Raw genomic sequence first — 18,576 nt, 5'->3', positions numbered from 1 at the left:
GGTTTTCGATTTGGGTTTTGTGGAAAATATTATAATAAAATAGGAGAGGGAGGAAAATTTAGGGGGCACTTTGTTGCTAAACAACCGTATCTCATGCTTTTTGTCCCTTGCCGGAAATTCATGCCTTGCCTCCCTTGAAGGGATCCATAGCAGCGTCCAACATAAGCAAAACCAATCAAATAAAGGCTAAAGCTATAAACTAAAAGACAACAAACACACTGGTATGAAATGATGAATAAACAAATATGCCATTAGGGGAAAACTAAAAGAAAAACAAAGCGCCAAAGGCATAGCCGAAAACAACTTCTTTTGCAGAGTTTCCCTCTCTGTGTTCCTCTTCTTTCTGACCCAAAGAAAACATTATCATCCTTAAAGCAGCAGCATACCGCGGCTCATAATTTATCACACCACCAAACACCAAACAAGAAAATGAAGGCTGTGCATCAAATTATTACTATGATTCTTCCAAAAAGAGAAGGGAGGGCCAATAAAGAAAGCCAAATTTGCCAGAATTTGGAGAGCAACATCTGACATAAAAGAGTAAATGCCACTTATGCTTTGTTACATGAAGAAACTGCTTGCTGTGCAATAACTACAAAGTTCAGCGATGCCAACCAGATTAAAAGAAAGGACCAAAGTAGATTTTGACAACCAAACTGACACATTCACAGATCCCATAATGACTCTGCTTTATCTAGAATCCAGATACCCCAAAATAAATCAAATAGAGAGATTTTTTTGCTTTCTGTAATTTACACAACAAAATAATCAGCTGGCAAAGACTAGTACTACCTTGTGGAAATCGGCAACAGATCAGTATTACTATGTAATTTACAGGGAAATGAATTGGACAGACAGAACAAATGAAACCAAAAAATTGTGTGATGCATCTGAGATGTGACATGTTCAACAAGTATCATATCCTGGCATTTCAAATTGGGATGCAAATGTTTCAACACGACTTCGAAGTTCAACAATATCTTTATTGTTCTGGAGACCTTTAAGAAATTCTTTCTGATATTTTCCATGTTCTCGCTGAACAGACACAGTAATCTGAGCAGCCCTAAGAAGAAAGTCGGCAATTGTCTCGAAATCAGACTCGACACAACCTCGTGTAGTCATAGCAGGGGTACCTGCAATACAAAGAAACTTATTATTGGTACAACATAAGATGACCTAAGAGATACGAAACTGGTGTTGAGAAAGCAGCTGGGGTAGGAACTAGTCCAGCATCAGAGTATTAATAACAAACAAATAACTTTAGCTGGGCAAGCAGGTTGAGTGATATATATATCATTGACCAATCCATGCCAAGACAATGAAAAACAGAAAGTAGTTTGGAGAAAATGACATGTAATAGAGAAAAATGGAGAACACACATATTTAGCATGATGGAATTCGAGCAGCCAAAATGACCAAGTCTGAAAGCCTCCAAAATACTAAAGACAAAATTACTACTCACCGATTCTGACTCCCCCAGGAGAAAAAGCCCCGTTATCACCAAATATAGCACTTTTATTGAGGGTGATAAGGCAGATCTCACAAACTTTTTCGTAGTTCTTCCCTATATTTTCAAAGAGATCAGAGGAAAAACAAGAATTAGACAGCGATGTGCAAAGTTACACACTGTAAGAAAGATATGGAAACTTGATGATATAAGAAAGGGAGGAAAGTGAAAATGGAGCACTCAGCGGCATGCAAATGAATGCAAACACCTATGAAAAATGGAACAGAGAAATACATGATCATATGAAAGATGTTCAATAGACATAATCATTCAACAGAAGATTATCCACAGTTGAGTTGATGAATTAGTTTTAATAAAGCTCCTTCTAAACCTATCAGTTTTGATAACTAAAACTGAACTCGAATTCGCAGAAAAAGAAAAATACATTCTCACAACTCTTCAAATTCTGAAACAGTGTTGTAATGGATCCTAAAGCAGAACTTGATTATATTTAACTTCCACCGTTTTTGATACAGCCTTGACTGTACGAGTTGCCAGAGTGGTGTTTCCTGGACAGCTGTGTAGACCTTTGGTCTAACATTACCAATCATCAAAAGTACAAAGCTAACAATTGCAACTTTTTGTTAATCAGCTATTGTTAAGATGCTGTTGTGCATTGAAAATAGTTTAGAAGGTAAATTTGAATGTTGACCTAATCATAGATTCCAGACGTGGGACAAAAATCATTACGAAGCTCAACACGTATGCAAATAAATAGTTTTTGGACCCTATTCCCGTGAAAAATGGGCTGGTTATCATTAATACCTGTTATACCAAGAGCTGTTAGATCCCAAAGCAACAAGTGATTATCAGTACCCCCAGTAACCAATCTGCATTTTCTTCTTAACAAAGCATTTGCCAAGGACTGTGCATTTTTCTTGACCTGTTTCATGTACGCTTTATATTCTGGAGTAGCCACTTGTTTTAGGGCTATGGCAAGAGCAGCAATATGGTTGTTGTGAGGCCCACCCTGTAGTGATGGGAAAACTGCGAAATTTATCTTTTCCTCAAAATCATACAGGTTATTTCCATCACCGTTAGATTGAGGCATGCCTGGCTTCCTTGTTTTTGGACCTTTCCGGTAAAATATAATACCTCCCCTAGGACCCCTGAGACTTTTGTGTGTTGTTGATGTAACAATATCACAATACTGAAAAGGACTCATACACTCCTGTAGTAAAAAATAGCAAATAAGTCAGAAACATTCAAACATATACATAATCTCTAATTAATACGAATCCAAGTGCTCAAAAATACATAATATTTTTTGACGGATTTTATGCTCCCTACCATTTCACTTGAAAATAGAAATTTATAAAGTATATAAATACTTAAATAGGTATACTGACTTCCTTTGGACATGGGCAGACACACTGAAAGCTTATACTAATGCACAATCAACTTTCAGGAAGTAAAGATAATTTCAGTGAATTGCCATTAAAGCTCACAAAAAAGTCAAAACACTCACTCGCTTCTTGAGTGCATGAAGCTTGTTAAATATTGATTCATAGTGCAGATGTACTTTCTAGGAGAGGTGACAAGAGAATCGTTTCACTGTGATTAATGATAAATGAATTGAGCACTAGCGGAAAAGCACTCAGCATGACTAGACAAATGTATAGAATCACATGATGTTTCAAACAGCCAAATTTCCTTATTCCATGGTCTTCTAGACAATCCCGTATAAAAACGCAAAAAAGCAATTGTAACTATACATTCCAACACTGCAATGTTCATGTATGTTTGCAAGTGTGAGTCCATACGCACACATACAATCGAACCCAAAAACTGCCACAATGTTGTTATCATCTCAAGAGGGATTCAAATCATAGTTTAGCATGAGTATACTCGGGAACTAAACCATATGTTTAGAACGAATTGTGTACAATTATAAGGAGGCACAAGGGTATACCGCAACTAGAATCAACAAGCACAGAATCCACAACATGGCATTATTAACTCAACAAGCATCCAACGTATTCAAAGAATGGAAACACTCTCATAGTGCACCTTTCTTAAATTATACTTCCACTGAAACAGAAATTTAAACCCACAAAAAACAGAAGCAGGTATCTAACATACTAGGAAAAAAAAAACAGCATAAAGAAGTGATACTATATGTTTTGCTTCATGCACTTTCTAGTATCATTTATCAATACTTAATAAACAGCTCAAAGGAAAACGTTTTGAAAATCGCACAATTCAACCAGCGTCTTTTTTTAGCAGGAAAAGAGGCTAGGATATGATTATCTGATTGGATCAATCAGTTCTTTGTCATTTTATTTCTATTAATAAGAATGTAAACATGACTTAATCACTGTGATTATTAAACAACATATGGTCTGATATATTGTTGAATAAAGCGAGGTCACTCTTAAAACTACCAATCTTTCCTATATCAATCAGTATACAGCATGGTTACAAACATGACATCAATCAATAATAACAGCATCGCACATACACAACAATAAGTTGCAAATTGCAAATTCTTCAAATAGAACTAGAATTAGGATAACAAGTTCCATACCTTGGCTGCTATAAGACCACTGATATGAGCCATATCACACATCAGCACAGCTCCACATTTATCAGCAATATGCCTAAACCTGGCATAATCCCACTCCCGGGGATACGAACTCCCACCGCAAATAAGTATCTTGGGGCGATAATCAAGTGCCTTCTCCTCAAGCTTATCATAATCAATGAGCCCCGTTCGGGGGTTCACCTTATAAGGCAGACTGTCAAAGAATATCGACGCAGCAGACACCTTCTTCCCACTCGGAGTATAATAGCCATGACTCATGTGCCCTCCGGACGGCGAATCCAAACCCATAATCCGTTCATTCGGAAGCAAAAGACCAGTGTAAACAGCGAAATTAGCGGAAGTACACGAATAAGGCTGAACATTGACACCCCATTTCTCATGATCAAGACTAAAAGCAGCCAACGCCCTTTCGCAACATAGCAATTCAATCTGATCGATATTCTGATTACCAGTGTAATACCTCCCTCCGGGGAACCCCTCCGAATACTTATTCGTCAAGTGACTCCCCAGAGCCTCCATCACAGCTCTACACACGAAATTCTCCGAAGCAATCAATTCAATTCCTTTGAACTGCCTCTTCTTCTCCTTCTCCATCATCTCATGAATCTCCGGATCCGCCACCGCGAGCGGCTGGTTCCCCCAGGCCCTAACCGCAGCCCGCCGCGCCTCCAGCCCCTCCGATTCAACCACCACACACTTGGACGGCGGCGGATTGAACGGCGACGACATGTCCCTCGGCCTTTTGGGGCAAATTGAGTGCCCTAAGAGATTAAAGCTCTCACTCTCGTCATCTTCTTCCTCCTCCTCCTCATTCTCAGCCCTAAATTTCTCCTCCTTTAGGAGCTGTAGCGGCACGGATTGATTACAACTCGTCGGCACCGAGCTCTGATGCGAGCTGAGCCCTAGAAACAGACCCGGCTGAGTCCCGGAGAAATCCATGGACTAAAATAGTATGAATGTTTCGAAGAATAGAAAACGTGAAATTGAAAACCTGTTTATGCACAGAAGCAACAACAGTAGCAGCGACAACAGTTTCTGAGGCAGCTACAACGGAAGAAACGGAGCGATGATGATCGACCGGAATTGCTGGTTTCCATGCAACAGAAATTGAAGAGAATGAAGTGAAATGGAAGCGAGAGAGAGATTTGGGGGAAGAAGAAGAAGTGCAGATGAGAATTTATATGTGAAAGAGGGATTAGGTTTTTGCTGGGGGAAGAAGGGTGGTTAAGAGAATGAACCTGGATGCAAAAGCGGTTAAACTGGGGCGACCGGGTATAGGCGGTAGCGTGTTGCCTCGTCCCGGTAAAGTAACACGTGGTGGAGTTCTGTAGGTTGGTGAGGGAGGACGAGATGACGTCCAGGTTCAGTTATGGAGCAGATACGATATTTTAGGCTGGGACTTAGACTTGGCTACTCGGACCCGACCTGTTGTTCGGTCTAACATTGCGGGAAGATTTGGTGTTAGAAATGGAAAATAGATTACACATAAGATATCTTCGTTATACTGAGTGTAATGACTGTAATCTATACATATGTATGTGATCAAGATTTTATGACATAATATATAACATGTCGGTTTTTCACGTATTTCTTGTGAATAGTTAAAATTGTATTGTTTATTTACACGTTTTGTGTACAAAAATTTATGGATAACATAAGGTTAAGATTTAAGTTAGATGTCAAAGGGCTTAAAAGAAATTGGCCTTGATGTTTTTCCTTCGAACACATTGCTTGTTCAATAATTCCTTTTTATATTGTTTTTGTAACAAACATTAGACATGATTGTAATTTTCGATCGATTATAAATACACAATATTCATCAAACGACGACCCAATATATGTAGTGTGATCAACATTGAGTTTACTTTGAGAGGCAACTCATTGTTTACTTCGCCTCTATAGCATGCGGAACTTTCATATGGTACTAATGAGGATTTCCCTTGCAAGCATGTTGGCATAAATAGGTCATGGTGAGTTGGTGACGAGGAAGCTAGAATGTATGTACACTACTTTTGGGGTAATCTATTACTTTGTGACACCTTAGGTGTTTGGTAATCTACGTATTTCTGATACTGGTTAAATTTTATCATATGACATGTTGGAGACAATTAGGTAAGTTGGTGTCAAAAAACTAAATGTAGTAATTGATATTGTCGATGTCAATGCATTGTAGCAGTCTATTTTGCTTTTTAACCAGCACAATAGGCATTTTCATCTTATGTTCTATTTCGTACTCTTATACAATTCTTCACGGAGCAACTCAATTTATGCATCATGTGACGTTTACCTTGTTGTTGGAATGATGCAATTTTAGACCACAAAGGTGTAACAAAGTTCGTAGGTTAACCACTACCATGGTTCTAGTACAGGAGATACCACAACCATAGTCCGGTGCATCTCGGTCGACGGTCCGGCCAAACCACCGGAGTTTTATCACTTTTATGGGTCGAAGCTATTTTCTTTCTCGGGTTGGGCCGCTAAACATAAGATAATGACTATTAAAAACACATCAGGCCCCCTCAACCCAAATTAGACTTCGAGACCCAAACAAGAGAGCGTACTTTTCACTTCAACTCTTTCGAAGTCATCCTCGGTCACCAAAACCATCGAAGACTCTGTCGAGCTCGATCGTCTACTTTCCGAGATGTCTCTTTCTTACTGGGACTATCTCACCCTTCTTCTTCTTCGTCCTCTCCTCGCTATCGCACTCGTCGTCTTGTTCATTGCTTCCGGTAACTATTCCTCTATCTTTTTTCACCTTTTAACATTGTTTTCTTTTTTTCACATCACGAATTCTGAAGTTGAATTGAGGATCTGGGTCGATGAGAATTCTAGTAATTTATGATTTCTGGGCGTGGATTTTCAGGTTGGTATTTGGCTTGGAAGCTGGTATTGGTTCATGTTCCTCTTGTTCAAGAGATTTTCGGTTTGAAAAAGAAGACCGTCGTGCCCAAACCCGAAACTCGCGGTCGATTTTCTAAGTTTTACAGTACATTGGAAACACAGAATTCAGCTTCTAAATGGTAAGCTTTACTTCAAAGTTTAATGCTTTTGTTTTGGGTTTTAAATTTTTGCTCTGAGATAAGTAACCAAACCCAAATTGCTCAAGTCTAGAAATTGGTGTTATTGAACTCCTAGTTTGTAGCTAGAGTTTCTTTATTTGTTCCATTCCATTGAAAGACAAAAATAGAGTTGAGCTGGTTTGTTCTACTACTTAGTGGGGAGTTGCATATATGGATTTGGAATAGTCTAGGTCATGTGTTCTTGATTTGCATACTTTTGTGGAGTTAGTTTCCCACTGTATAATTTTCAAAACTTTCAGTATGAAATTGAGATTCTCTACAAACATTAAGAACATTAAGAAGAAGATTGTTTTAGGAGTTAGGACAGAATAGGATTACTTTTAGGACTGGTGGGGGTTTAGAATCCATAATATATGGGAGCTTATTTGTTATTGAAGACAAAATGTGAAAGGGGTTGGTTACAATGAAGATTCATAGTCCAGTTTCATCATACTTGCAAGTAATGCATTCGTATTCAATCAATCATGCAAGAAATAGGGATTTGTAATTTGAGAAATCTATTTATGGGTTTCAATGGTGTTGCAGAAATGAAGGGAGAGCAAAGTGTAGTTATTTTATGTGTGATTGAAGGGTAAGAGGATGCACGACACCAAGTTCATTGTTTGATGCAAAGGAAGAGATTGATAACACACTTTCCAGGGTTCTTTTGAACAGGGGTGATTATGTTCCCCTTTGTATATAGATTCATTTGAAAAGTTGATGTTCCTTGTATATAGATTTTAATTTTATCAGCGAATTTGACCAAAAGGACTATTCCCTAATTGAAAAGAACAAACTTGGGGCATTGCTTGCAAAGAAACCATCTACAGATTTCAGTGTAGGATTACACACTTGTTGATGTGCTCAATGGTTTCTTGAATTTGAAAGGATGTTGCAACGGTCAACCAATTGAGAGAGGATCAATAGATTCCTTTCCGAGAGTGATTCATTCTCATAGTAAAATACTAAAATGGCAACAAAAAATTCTCTGGAGACTGGCCTTCATCTTGCATAGGGGGTCAAGAATACTAAACAGAAAGAGTTCCAACTTCAATTTTATAACACACATGAAGGTCTACCCTAATTCTATTGCATTGCTTTACCTATGATACAAAGTTAATGGTGTGCCTATAGCTAAGAGATCAATCAGAGACATACTCCTAAGTCTAACAATGACATACTTCTCATTTGTAATCTAATTGTTGGAAAAAAGATGATCCCTAGTTCGATACTGAGGTAGAACCCAAATTAGTGTTTGAATACTTGACGTTAGTTTACCTCTAAATCAAACTACTCTAATACAACGCATCAGCATAGCTCACTCTTAAGTGCACAACAAGAAAAAGAATTAGAAACTTTTTTTACATCACATAAACGGTGTCGTTCTGGTGAGAGAGGCAAAAACCCAAGCTAAAACCCCCAGCTTCCCCAATCCTCAAACTTCAAATTCACAAAAGACAAGCCTTTACATTTCTGCACCACTCTAATCTCTCACAGCGCCGCAGAGCTTCTCTAACTCTCACCCTCATCCACTTCCTTCTCATTCTTCCTCAGTCTTCTCATTTCGTTAAACCCTTACTCTGCTCCTTCAGCCATGGAGCTTCTTCGTTCTTCTTTCCTTCCCAACACTCACTTCTTCACTGACCCCTCTCCTTCACAACCACCCATCAATGTTCACACCCCCAAATTCAACTTCCGAGCTTCCATAGACACAAACACCCCCACACTCCCAAACCCACAACCCCATCTCGCTTTTATCGCCAAAAAAGCTTCAGACTTTAGTAACAGTTACAGAGCTCAACCCACCTCTGAGGTTAGTCACTGCATTTCTTTACTTAAAAGTAACCATGTTGCTGATTGTAGACAAGTCCATGCTCTTGCTTTGAAGTCGAATGCTTTAGAAGTGAATAGTTGGGTTGGAAATAAGCTTGCTATGCTTTACTGTAGGAATTATGAGCTTTTGGACTATGCCCAGAAGCTGTTTGATGAAATGCCTGAGAGAACTGTACCCACTTATGCGGCTTTGATTAGGGCGTATTGTCGGTCCGAGCAGTGGGAGGACTTGTTTGTGGTGTTTGGGTTGATGGTTGAGGAGGGAATGGTGCCGGATATGTATGTTGTGCCTACATTGTTGAAGGCATGTGCGCTGACGAAGATGGTGGGGATTGGGAGGATGATTCATGGGTTTGTGATAAGGAAGGAGATGGATTTGGATGTTTTTGTGGGGAACTCGCTTGTAGATTTTTATGCCAACTGTGGGGATTTGGGGTTTGCAGTGAGTGTGTTTGGTGCAATGAGGGAAAGAGATGTGGTCTCGTGGACTGCACTTGTTTCGGCTTATATGAATGAGGGTCTTTGTGAGGAAGCTTTGGAGGTTTTCAGTTTGATGAAGGTGAATGGGGTGAAGAGGGATTTGATATCTTGGAATGTGCTTGTTTCGGGGTTTGCAAAGAATGGGGAGATTGAAATGGCTCTGCAGTATTTGGAGGCGATGCAAGAGGAAGGGTTAAGGCCGAGAGTTAATTCTTGGAATGGAGTCATTTCGGGGTGTATTCAGAATGAATATTTTGAGGATGCTTTGGATGCATTTTATAGAATGTTGTGTTTCCTCGAGGAGCCAAATTTTGTTACAATTGCAAGCATTTTACCAGCTTGTGCAGGCTTGAAAGATCTGAACTTGGGCAGGGCTATTCATGGATTTATTCTGAAGCGTCAGCTTTGCGATAACACTCATGTGGAAGGTTCATTGATTGGTATGTACTCAAAATGTGGGTCGAAAGATTATGCAGAGAAATTTTTTTCCATGACCAAAACCAAAAGCATTGGAATGTGGAATGAGATGATTGCAGCTTATGTGAATTCAGGAGAAACAGAGAAGGGAATAGAGCTTCTAAGGGTGATGCATCATCATGGCTTAAAACCTGATGTGGTATCCTATAATACAATATTGGCTGGCCATGCAAGAAATGGTCAAAAGAATGAGGCATATGAATTGCTTCATGAGTTGGTCCAGATGGATTTGAAACCAAATATTGTCTCTTTCAACGTCTTAATTTCTGGTTTTCAACAATTTGGGCTTAGTTTTGAAGCTTTGAAATTGTTCTGGACCATGCAATCCCCATGTGATGGTTGCTTTGCTGATTTTGTGCTCCCTGAGTCGATCCAACCAAATTCCATTACGGTTGCTGGTGCTCTTGCAGCTTGTGCTGATCTCAAACTGCTATCCCAGGGGAAGGAAATCCATGGATATACGCTGAGGTGTGGGTTTGAGCGTAATGTCTATATCTCAAGTGCATTGGTTGACATGTATTCGAAATGTCTGGATATTGACTCAGCTACGGAAGTATTTAGAAGAACTGAGGACAGAAACACAATCTGTTGGAATTCTATGATTGCAGGCCATGTCAACAACATGCAGCTGAACTTAGCTCTTGAACTTTTCTGCGATATGCTAGAAGAAGGTGTTGAACCAAGCTCAATAACTCTCATGATACTTCTCCTCACTTGTGGTAATATGACAGCTTTGAGATTTGGAAGAGCATTACATGGCTATATCATAAAGACTCAGCTTGATGAGTCTGATAGTACCCTTGCAAGTGCCTTAGTAGGCATGTTTGCTAAGTGTGGTAGTATCAAGGAAGCTAAATCAGTGTTTGACTTTGAAGTTAAAAGAGATGCTTTGCTGTGGAATGCCATGCTATCTGCTTATTCAACTAATGGAATGCTCAACAATGCCCTTGCCTTGGTTGGAGAAATGGAGTTAGTGGGCGTCGTGCCTGAGATTTGATGTTCATTGTGCTTTCTTCCAATGAACTATGAGATAGCCAAGCTAAAAGGCACAGTTGAACTAGTCTTCAGTGACTAGATGCATTCCCTGTTGAGATTTGATGCTGTTGGATCAAGTGAGAACTCTTGTGCAGCATTTGCAACAACTCCAAAGCACCAGCCAAATGCAATTTTGAAAGTCAGTTTCTACTTTGGTCCTGCTATATAGCCTCATGCAGTTTTGGCTATTGATACTCTTAAATAAGCTGTGGTAGATCATGTTTGCACTGATCAATCGGAGGATATATGCGTCAGGTGGTCACTTTTCTTCCGGTCTTTGGAGGGTCTGGATGTCCTGTAGAAGCAGAAAAGAAGGTACTTTAGATATGTTTCTTCTCTCGAACGTTTGTTTCTTCTTCTTTTTCTCTGCTTGATTTTGGGGTTTAGCAGATTAGATAATCAAAGAAGATAAGACTTTTAGTGATAATTGAATTCTATAATTAAGCACAAATTAGAGCTATTTTTCAAGGAACGTGATCCTTTTATAATTGAGTAAAATTGTATTAATCTTTGCCTCACAAAATCACATTTTAAAGTATGCTGCCCTTGCACAGAAGTACAAGTTACAAGAGCTTTATTACTCACCAACATAAGTTGCATCCCTTGTTGCAGGTTGAGCTGCTGGGAACTATCTACATTATGTCGAATGACCAAACACTATTTATAGGCTCTACCAAATACTTATTTATGCCTCCTTGGCCTTGGGTGAATATATCAGTGGCTGCGATGTTTATGGTCAGGTTCTAGTGATGGCGTGGATCAGGTCCACCGGGACTCACTCGCTTGGACTCGATATACCTTCCTCCCTGTCTTTCGATACTAGCCTTCAGAATTTGTCTTGCACTCTCCATTGTTCTTCGACTGCCCTTGTTTGAGAACAAGCCAGGAACAAGACCTTCCTTGCCCTGAAAGAAAAGCAAAACCAGAAAAATACATAACCAAGATTTCATGCTGCCTGTTATCAACTTGGAGTCTCAGAACCACATGATCAAGTCAGTGGTGTTATGTTTAGACTTATTGTATATATAGACTCCATTGCTAAGAATACTTGATAAGTGAAGGGGAATGCAAAAGAAGTTTGATTTGTTCATCTTCTGAGTGCATGTCAATACCACTCATGTCATTCAAAACCAATTGACATGCTCGGTTTTGAGTATCGTTTTCTAATGCAATCAATCACAAAGACATGAAAATCCTACTGTAGAGGTCACTCGGAAACGCCTTTTACTTTGCATGCCAGTACTGTGCATTTATCTGCTACAAAAACAAATGCCTCCACCAATCTTTATTCAAGTTTGTGTTTAGAAAATATAGCAAGATTCCAAGGAATCTAAGAACAACTTGGCAAGGTGGTACCATTTGGTATTTCGGATTATTTCCATTCATTCATCCATGCTTACTTGCTCATGTGTACCTAAGAAAGACGAGATTGGTGCCAACTCACAAGCCTTGTCCATAAGCAGTAGGTGCTGGGAGCAGTAATTTTTTTCCTCCCGCACTATATACAAACGTTGCTGCTACAATTCATATCTGGTTTCAAATGGAAAATCCATCTGGTATTACAAGTTGCATTGATTCCGTATTCCTTGGCTCTCAAATATTGAAAGCTCTTGGATAACTATGGCTCCACACCCACGATGGATTTGATGCTTGTTGATCCTTTAACATGTCTTTAACTCCTCTACCTAACTTTTACACTGTCCTAACGTAAGCCATTTGATCGACAGGAAAGAGGATTTGATCTTTTGATCCTTATGCATCGTTTTGGAGAGACATACAAAATTAACAATACACCAGAGGTAGTGTGGTAATTTGCATTTTGCAATAGTTAAATGTTAGTGACATGAACAGAAATATGTATGCTTATGATGATGTGAAATCTTCCTCAAAGTTAGTTCATGTTTTTGCTTGGATTTCACTTGTCCCACTTGCTAAAGAGGTTGGGCGCTGGTTAGGTATCTTACCAAACAAATCCAGGATGATTGAACAAATGGGTTTATAGTCCTCTATTTAATTTTGATATCATGGCCAACTTTATGAAAGGGAGAATATGCGAGTGCTCAGATAAGATTCAAATCCAACAATCGAAAGAATACATACACTAGACCAAAGATAGTTGATTTCCAACATTTAAGAGATCTAAGAGTTACATTGAGTCTTATCTTTCTTGTGAATCAAAAAGTACAGTGCCTGAATATGTGACAATCTCGTTAAATTTTTTATACCTTGGATACTTTGAACAAGAAAAGCCACATCAAAGAATAGAAGCAGTCTTATCCTTACATCTAACTCAGCTTCTGGTGAAAACTTATCAATTCTCTACTGAGGCAGTTGTTGCAGGTGACCCTGAAGATTTCTCAGTGGCCACCGGAGATTTCTTACTGCCAGGTCCTATAGAGACTTTAACCAATGCTGGTCTTAGAAGTCGACCTCCAAGTAAAAAGCCACGGCGAATTTCTTGAATGACAATTCCATCCGGGAATTCTTGAGACTCTTCTCGTGCAATAGCTTCATGCACCTGTAACAGAAAGTTGGAAACTTAAAAATAGCTTTAAGAAATTTATCAAGCTCAAATTGATTGCGGTAGATACAACAGCAAAAGCATACAAAAACTACAAGGGAAAGATATATCCTCAATACAAGGGATATTTTGATGTCCGTTGGTCATCAGACAAAAAAAGAAATATCCTCAATACAAGGGAAAATATAAGCCATTGAACCCTAAATCAATAGGCAGACCAATAAGTATGGGCACACAGGTCAAGGTTATATTAGGACAGATGGCTTAGTGGGAAAATCAATTTCAAAGGCTAGTGTTACCGATTTGATTCCACTGAGAACCACACTTAAAAATCACCAACAACGAAATGGAGAAAACCTAAATCCAACCAATAATCTCCTATGCAGTCAAGTAGAATATTCATAAAAGGCTGTAGAATTTTTTTTTTTTTTGTTCGGTCCAAAAGATAGACATGCTAGAAACTACCCAAAACCTAGAGCTGCAAAGCAAGTACTCTGGCCTTCAAAGGTAAATTAACCTTGTCCCATACTTGTTATGATTAGAAACTCAGTAGACAGTTGTGTATTCATATTTTAGTATTTTACACTACAGCACAACCTCATTAGCATGTCACACCCACTCAGTAGACATTTGTGTATTCATATTTTAGTATTTTACACTACAGCACAACCTCATTAGCATGTCACCCTACCCAATAGTTCCAGTAAAAGAATGTTTTAAGCTCTGGTACAACAGAGACAGTAATTATGAAAGAAAAGAAAGTGAAGAGAAGAAGATAGATTCTCCTTCCATTGGTACAATTCAAAGGGCAGAGGCATGCAAAGAGTTGCATTGCTCCTCCAAGCCAACCAAAAGTTAATCCACCTTCAGGTTAACTGGGAGGTTAGAAGAAATAAATATCCTCTGATTTTAGTTTCCTTCTTTTCAAAGTATTCACTTAAGTATCCTACCTCATCCACCCTTCCAAAAATGAAGTAAAAGTTGGTCATCATTTTGGACAACAGAAAAGATGCCATATTAAATTGTCAAAAAGCAAACTCAATCCAGATTTGTTTTAAGAATTCCTTTTGTTCATCATCTAGTTCACCATAATCAATAAGCATAAAAGAAGTAAGCAATGACACATAATTTAATATCTAGAATAACTGTTAAACAGAAAGCTACCACTTACCGAAGGATCAAAGGGTTTTCCCAGAGTTGGCACAGAGGCCACACGCAAGCTCCTCATAATCTCAACAAATTGCTTGTATATTCCCTGGTAACTTGTATCGATCTTCTTCTCCTTTTCAGTTTCAGGTTTAATTTGTTGTTTTGCTCTCTCAAAATTGTCAACCATGGGCAAAAGGCTCTCAATTACTTCTCCTTGGGCATCAGTCCTCACGTTAAGTCTCTCTTTCTCAAATCTTTTTCTACAATTATCAAAATCTGCTTGCAGACGAATAAGCTTTTCCTTCCCTGATGTTACCTCTGCTGACATAGATGATACTTTCTGGACTAATTCATTCTGCTTGTTTTCTACTATTTCTATCTTTGCCTCAATTTCTGCTACAGTCTGTTCATCTCCATTAAAAATAGCATCCTTGTAAACTTTAAGGAGAGTCCTTAAACTTGGCAGATGTTGTTGATCTGCTCCACTGGTTTGTACATTATCCTCTTTGGCATTCACCTAGAAAGAAAATGCATAAGTATGTCATGTACAAGTGAGATTACAGATGAAGATATTAAATGAAGTGTAGATATGAATATGGAAGGTGTAGAAAAAACATTGAGAATTAATCTAGTATTATCAACCTTGGATGAAAAGGGTCTAACGAGTTCAAATCTGAGATTATAATGCTAACTACAGTCTCCCAGTTGGTTGGCCGTACAGACTATTGATTGAAGGGAAATGATAGGCTTATTGTCTATGAACATTCGTCTCAAGGAATTCCTAGTAGGCTTTGCTGCTTTTATGAACTAAAACTCAAAACATCTCCTTCAACTTACAACAAGGTTTGAATACCTACTATGTTTAATTGTTTACCCAACCAAAGTAAGCAACTTTAATGAAAATTCTGAGACCAGTACAAGTAACATTTCCGGCTACAATTGCATAGGTATTAACCACACAAACGGAAGCTAATGCTCAACTTACTATTTTTCAAGTGGCTCATACCTTACTATTTTCAAGTTAAGAGATACTTAAACGATGGTCAGGAATAATCACAGGCAAGAATTCTAACCTACTGCAATGCCAGACCTTATAAAACAAGCCTTATATCTGCGACTCAAACTCATTTACACCCTTATCAGCCACCATTTCCATAATCCAATTCTCTGATACAAAGTCCTTGTGACCAAAATAGTTGGATATCTACCCAATGGAATATGACTGAAAACAAACTACTGGGTCAGGCTTATCCAACTAAAGCTTGTATCTTGAACACATATGTCGTATTAAAACTAGGCTTAAAGTCAAACCCATGACCACTTCCCCAAAGTCCCACTAATCACTAGATGAATTAAGCAACAGATTCATAGAAATAATCGAAAGCATACAAAGTTAGAGATGAGTTAGAGATTGATGGAAAGCGTACATACTGGGGGAACATAGCCTCGAGCAGCAGCGAGATGAGATTTGAAAGACGAGGCACGGCTTCTACTGCTGCTGCTGCTGCTGTGTAAGACTATAGGGGAAGATTTGGCTGCTGAGAACCCAACAAGAAGTTGGGGAGGAGCAATGGGTTTCGACGACAGTCGAGGAGGAGGTATGACCAAGTAGTTGTTTGGAACAAACAACGAATTCGCCATTACAGTTTGCTCTGATTTTTACGAGTAGTTTAACAAACTCTCCGCTTCTTCTATCTCCGCAGCTCCGCTGATACCTCACCCTCAGCAGACAAAAAAATTAAATAATTGGTGGGCCTAACCGGACTGGGCCCAAAGCGGGTAAAAGAAAAAAATATTGTATGGGCTAGACAGACATGTGCTACGTCTAAGCGCTACATCTAGACAATAACAAGAGTCACGAGCCTAATGGGTCGGGGGTCCATCGTTAAAAAAGAGAGAAAAAAAGAAAATAAAACTACACTACAACCCTGTGGGTCAGGTGGACACGTGCTACGTATAGGCGGTGACAGGTGTCATAGACCTAAACGGGCGAGGGGTCTACCTTTTAAAAATAAAGTTAAAGGAAAAAAAGAGTAATAAGATTGAATCAGTACTGAGTGTTGGCCGCTGTCTTCGAAATCACCGCCGCCGCCGTGACGCGACGCTCTACACCGGCGGATCTCCACTTCTCCAATTTCACCTCGGTAAGGGTAACCTCACCCTCCACTGTGCCTATAGCTATGCTGTGATAGCAGGCCTTGCCATCTGTGACCCCCTTGCCGAGAAATGCTGAGCTGGACTTGAGCTCCGACGCATTAATAAGTTGGCATGTTGTGTGTCTGTGTTGCTTGTTGTTTGTAGATACTGCACATTTGAGTGATCATTATTCGTTTGAGTCGAGTGAGGTGTTAGTTGATAGGGTTAAAACTTTTTTTTTTTTTTTTTTTTACTAGAATGGATAATTTTTAGAATGAACCTCTCTATTCGATCACCCCTTTTACGCATCTACTTGCACCTTACAGTTGGTTTTTCTAGGACTAGCATCATTCATGAAAATGTGACTTGCATTACTTGCATTTCTAGAATTGCATATCTGATTCTTCTCATTACAAATTCAGAATGAAGAAAACCATTAAACATTAAATACATCATTCTTTTGGATTGTGTAAAACAATTTCGTGTTCTGTTAGAATTAGGTAATTCATAATGAATAAAATTCAGACGTATATTTTTTTGGTATTTCAACACTATCGACCATGTGTCCATTTTTCCATGTACACCAATCTTGAGCAAAAGGAATTGTTTGTTCCTCATCCTCCATTTGGAGAACTCTTGCTTGCTAGACGCTAGAATTTGAGCTTCAAATTTTAAATTAACAAACTACAATCAATATACACAACATGGATGCTTTGATCCAAATTGCGCGGAGTCATAATTGAAGCGCAAGAACAGTAGCCTGATTTATAGCAAACTTGAGTTAGAACTCGGAACTTAAATTCTTGACAATACAAAAACAAATTTAAACTTACATAGTACAAGAGAGTTAACCTACCTAATGGTAAAAAATGGAAGCTTAATTAACTAGAATCCAGGTACATTAGGTACAAAATATCTAGCTAATTGAGTGGAGTAGCAGAAAGTGGCTGAAACTAACTTCCTAGTTGGGTCAGGAAAGCATTGAACTTCGACAAACTTTGCCTCATGTCAGTGCAGATCTTGTTACTTCTGCCAAGCCAGATGAAAAATATGTCAGATAAGCTCTGCAGATTGATAAAATTGATCTATTGAAAAATTAGTCAAGAGAAAGGCTACTCAAGTTACGTACAGCTAGCAGAACCTCCATGAGCACTAGCTGGCTGGTGCCATATTCAAGGCAACTCACAGAGGGTCAGTGTCTGTACTAGATCTTCAATGTCCTTCTTGTACCAGACGAAGGGAGCAACTGTGCAGTCCTAAACATGGGCTGGATGACGAAAAAGTTACCCTGGCCAGATTGCATTGCCTCCAGAATTTTAAATATCGAATGCGGGAAATGTAGAAGAAGAAGGTGAAATCGGATGCAAATTCCCATGGCTTGAGTTTCTTTAAAACTCGCTCAAATTTGACATCAAATAAGCCATCGGAAGCAACATCAGAGTCCAGACAACAACTGAGCACATTGAACTCTAAATCAGGAGTAGTACGGTCACCAATGATGTTTGGATCTTCGTGCGACTGCCAATACAACGCACACACAGCAATCCCTAACCAATTGGCATCATCAAACACATTTGGAGGCAGTTCTACTTCTGCGGAGTTTCCTTGGTTAAAATGCTTGAACCATTTCCACCTGGGAATTTCAGCTCCATAGAACACACAACCAAAAAACGAAGGAGCAGACCAGTCCTGTAAATAGAAAATCAAATGTTAAGTCATGTGTCTCGCCAAAAACCAACCAACAACTAACAAAAAAGTAATGAGAGAGAGAGAGAGAGAGAGAGAGAGAGAGAGAGAGAGAGAGAGAGAGAGTAGAGAGAGAGAGAGAGAG

The 18,576-nt window shown here is 39.0% G+C and overlaps 5 protein-coding genes across 5 annotated transcripts; 3 read left to right on the top strand and 2 right to left on the bottom strand.

The window, feature by feature from the left end:
• Positions 1–692: 692 nt before the first annotated feature.
• LOC101297877 (serine hydroxymethyltransferase 1-like) lies at positions 693–5,198 on the bottom strand. The gene is made up of 4 exons (XM_004307187.1): positions 4,035–5,198; positions 2,273–2,678; positions 1,463–1,564; positions 693–1,133 (listed from the first exon to the last, which is right to left on the bottom strand). Exons 1-4 carry the CDS (start codon positions 4,989–4,991, stop codon positions 907–909), a joined length of 1,692 nt encoding a protein of 563 aa, XP_004307235.1. The 5' UTR covers positions 4,992–5,198; the 3' UTR covers positions 693–906.
• A 1,452-nt stretch (positions 5,199–6,650) lies between these two features.
• LOC101297584 lies at positions 6,651–7,436 on the top strand. Its single transcript, XM_004307186.1, has 2 exons — positions 6,651–6,784; positions 6,919–7,436. The coding sequence occupies exons 1-2, from the start codon at positions 6,697–6,699 to the stop codon at positions 7,077–7,079; spliced, it is 249 nt and encodes an 82-aa protein (XP_004307234.1). The 5' UTR covers positions 6,651–6,696; the 3' UTR covers positions 7,080–7,436.
• Positions 7,437–8,708: 1,272 nt separating this feature from the next.
• On the top strand, positions 8,709–10,384 carry LOC101311139 (pentatricopeptide repeat-containing protein At1g19720-like). The gene is made up of 2 exons (XM_004308640.1): positions 8,709–10,302; positions 10,344–10,384. Exons 1-2 carry the CDS (start codon positions 8,709–8,711, stop codon positions 10,382–10,384), a joined length of 1,635 nt encoding a protein of 544 aa, XP_004308688.1.
• A 5-nt stretch (positions 10,385–10,389) lies between these two features.
• Positions 10,390–11,616, top strand: LOC101297292 (pentatricopeptide repeat-containing protein At2g34400-like). Its single transcript, XM_004307185.1, has 2 exons — positions 10,390–11,254; positions 11,552–11,616. The coding sequence occupies exon 1, from the start codon at positions 10,419–10,421 to the stop codon at positions 10,899–10,901; it is 483 nt and encodes a 160-aa protein (XP_004307233.1). The 5' UTR covers positions 10,390–10,418; the 3' UTR covers positions 10,902–11,254; positions 11,552–11,616.
• Positions 11,617–13,176: 1,560 nt separating this feature from the next.
• On the bottom strand, positions 13,177–16,311 carry LOC101297003 (protein GrpE-like). The gene is made up of 3 exons (XM_004307184.1): positions 16,041–16,311; positions 14,632–15,126; positions 13,177–13,457 (listed from the first exon to the last, which is right to left on the bottom strand). Exons 1-3 carry the CDS (start codon positions 16,248–16,250, stop codon positions 13,251–13,253), a joined length of 912 nt encoding a protein of 303 aa, XP_004307232.1. The 5' UTR covers positions 16,251–16,311; the 3' UTR covers positions 13,177–13,250.
• Positions 16,312–18,576: the final 2,265 nt, after the last annotated feature.

The sequence above is a fragment of the Fragaria vesca genome, linkage group LG7, assembly GCF_000184155.1.
Source record: "Fragaria vesca subsp. vesca linkage group LG7, FraVesHawaii_1.0, whole genome shotgun sequence".
In the NCBI taxonomy this organism is placed as follows: domain Eukaryota; kingdom Viridiplantae; phylum Streptophyta; class Magnoliopsida; order Rosales; family Rosaceae; genus Fragaria; species Fragaria vesca.
This window is presented reverse-complemented; position numbering and strand designations above follow the sequence as displayed.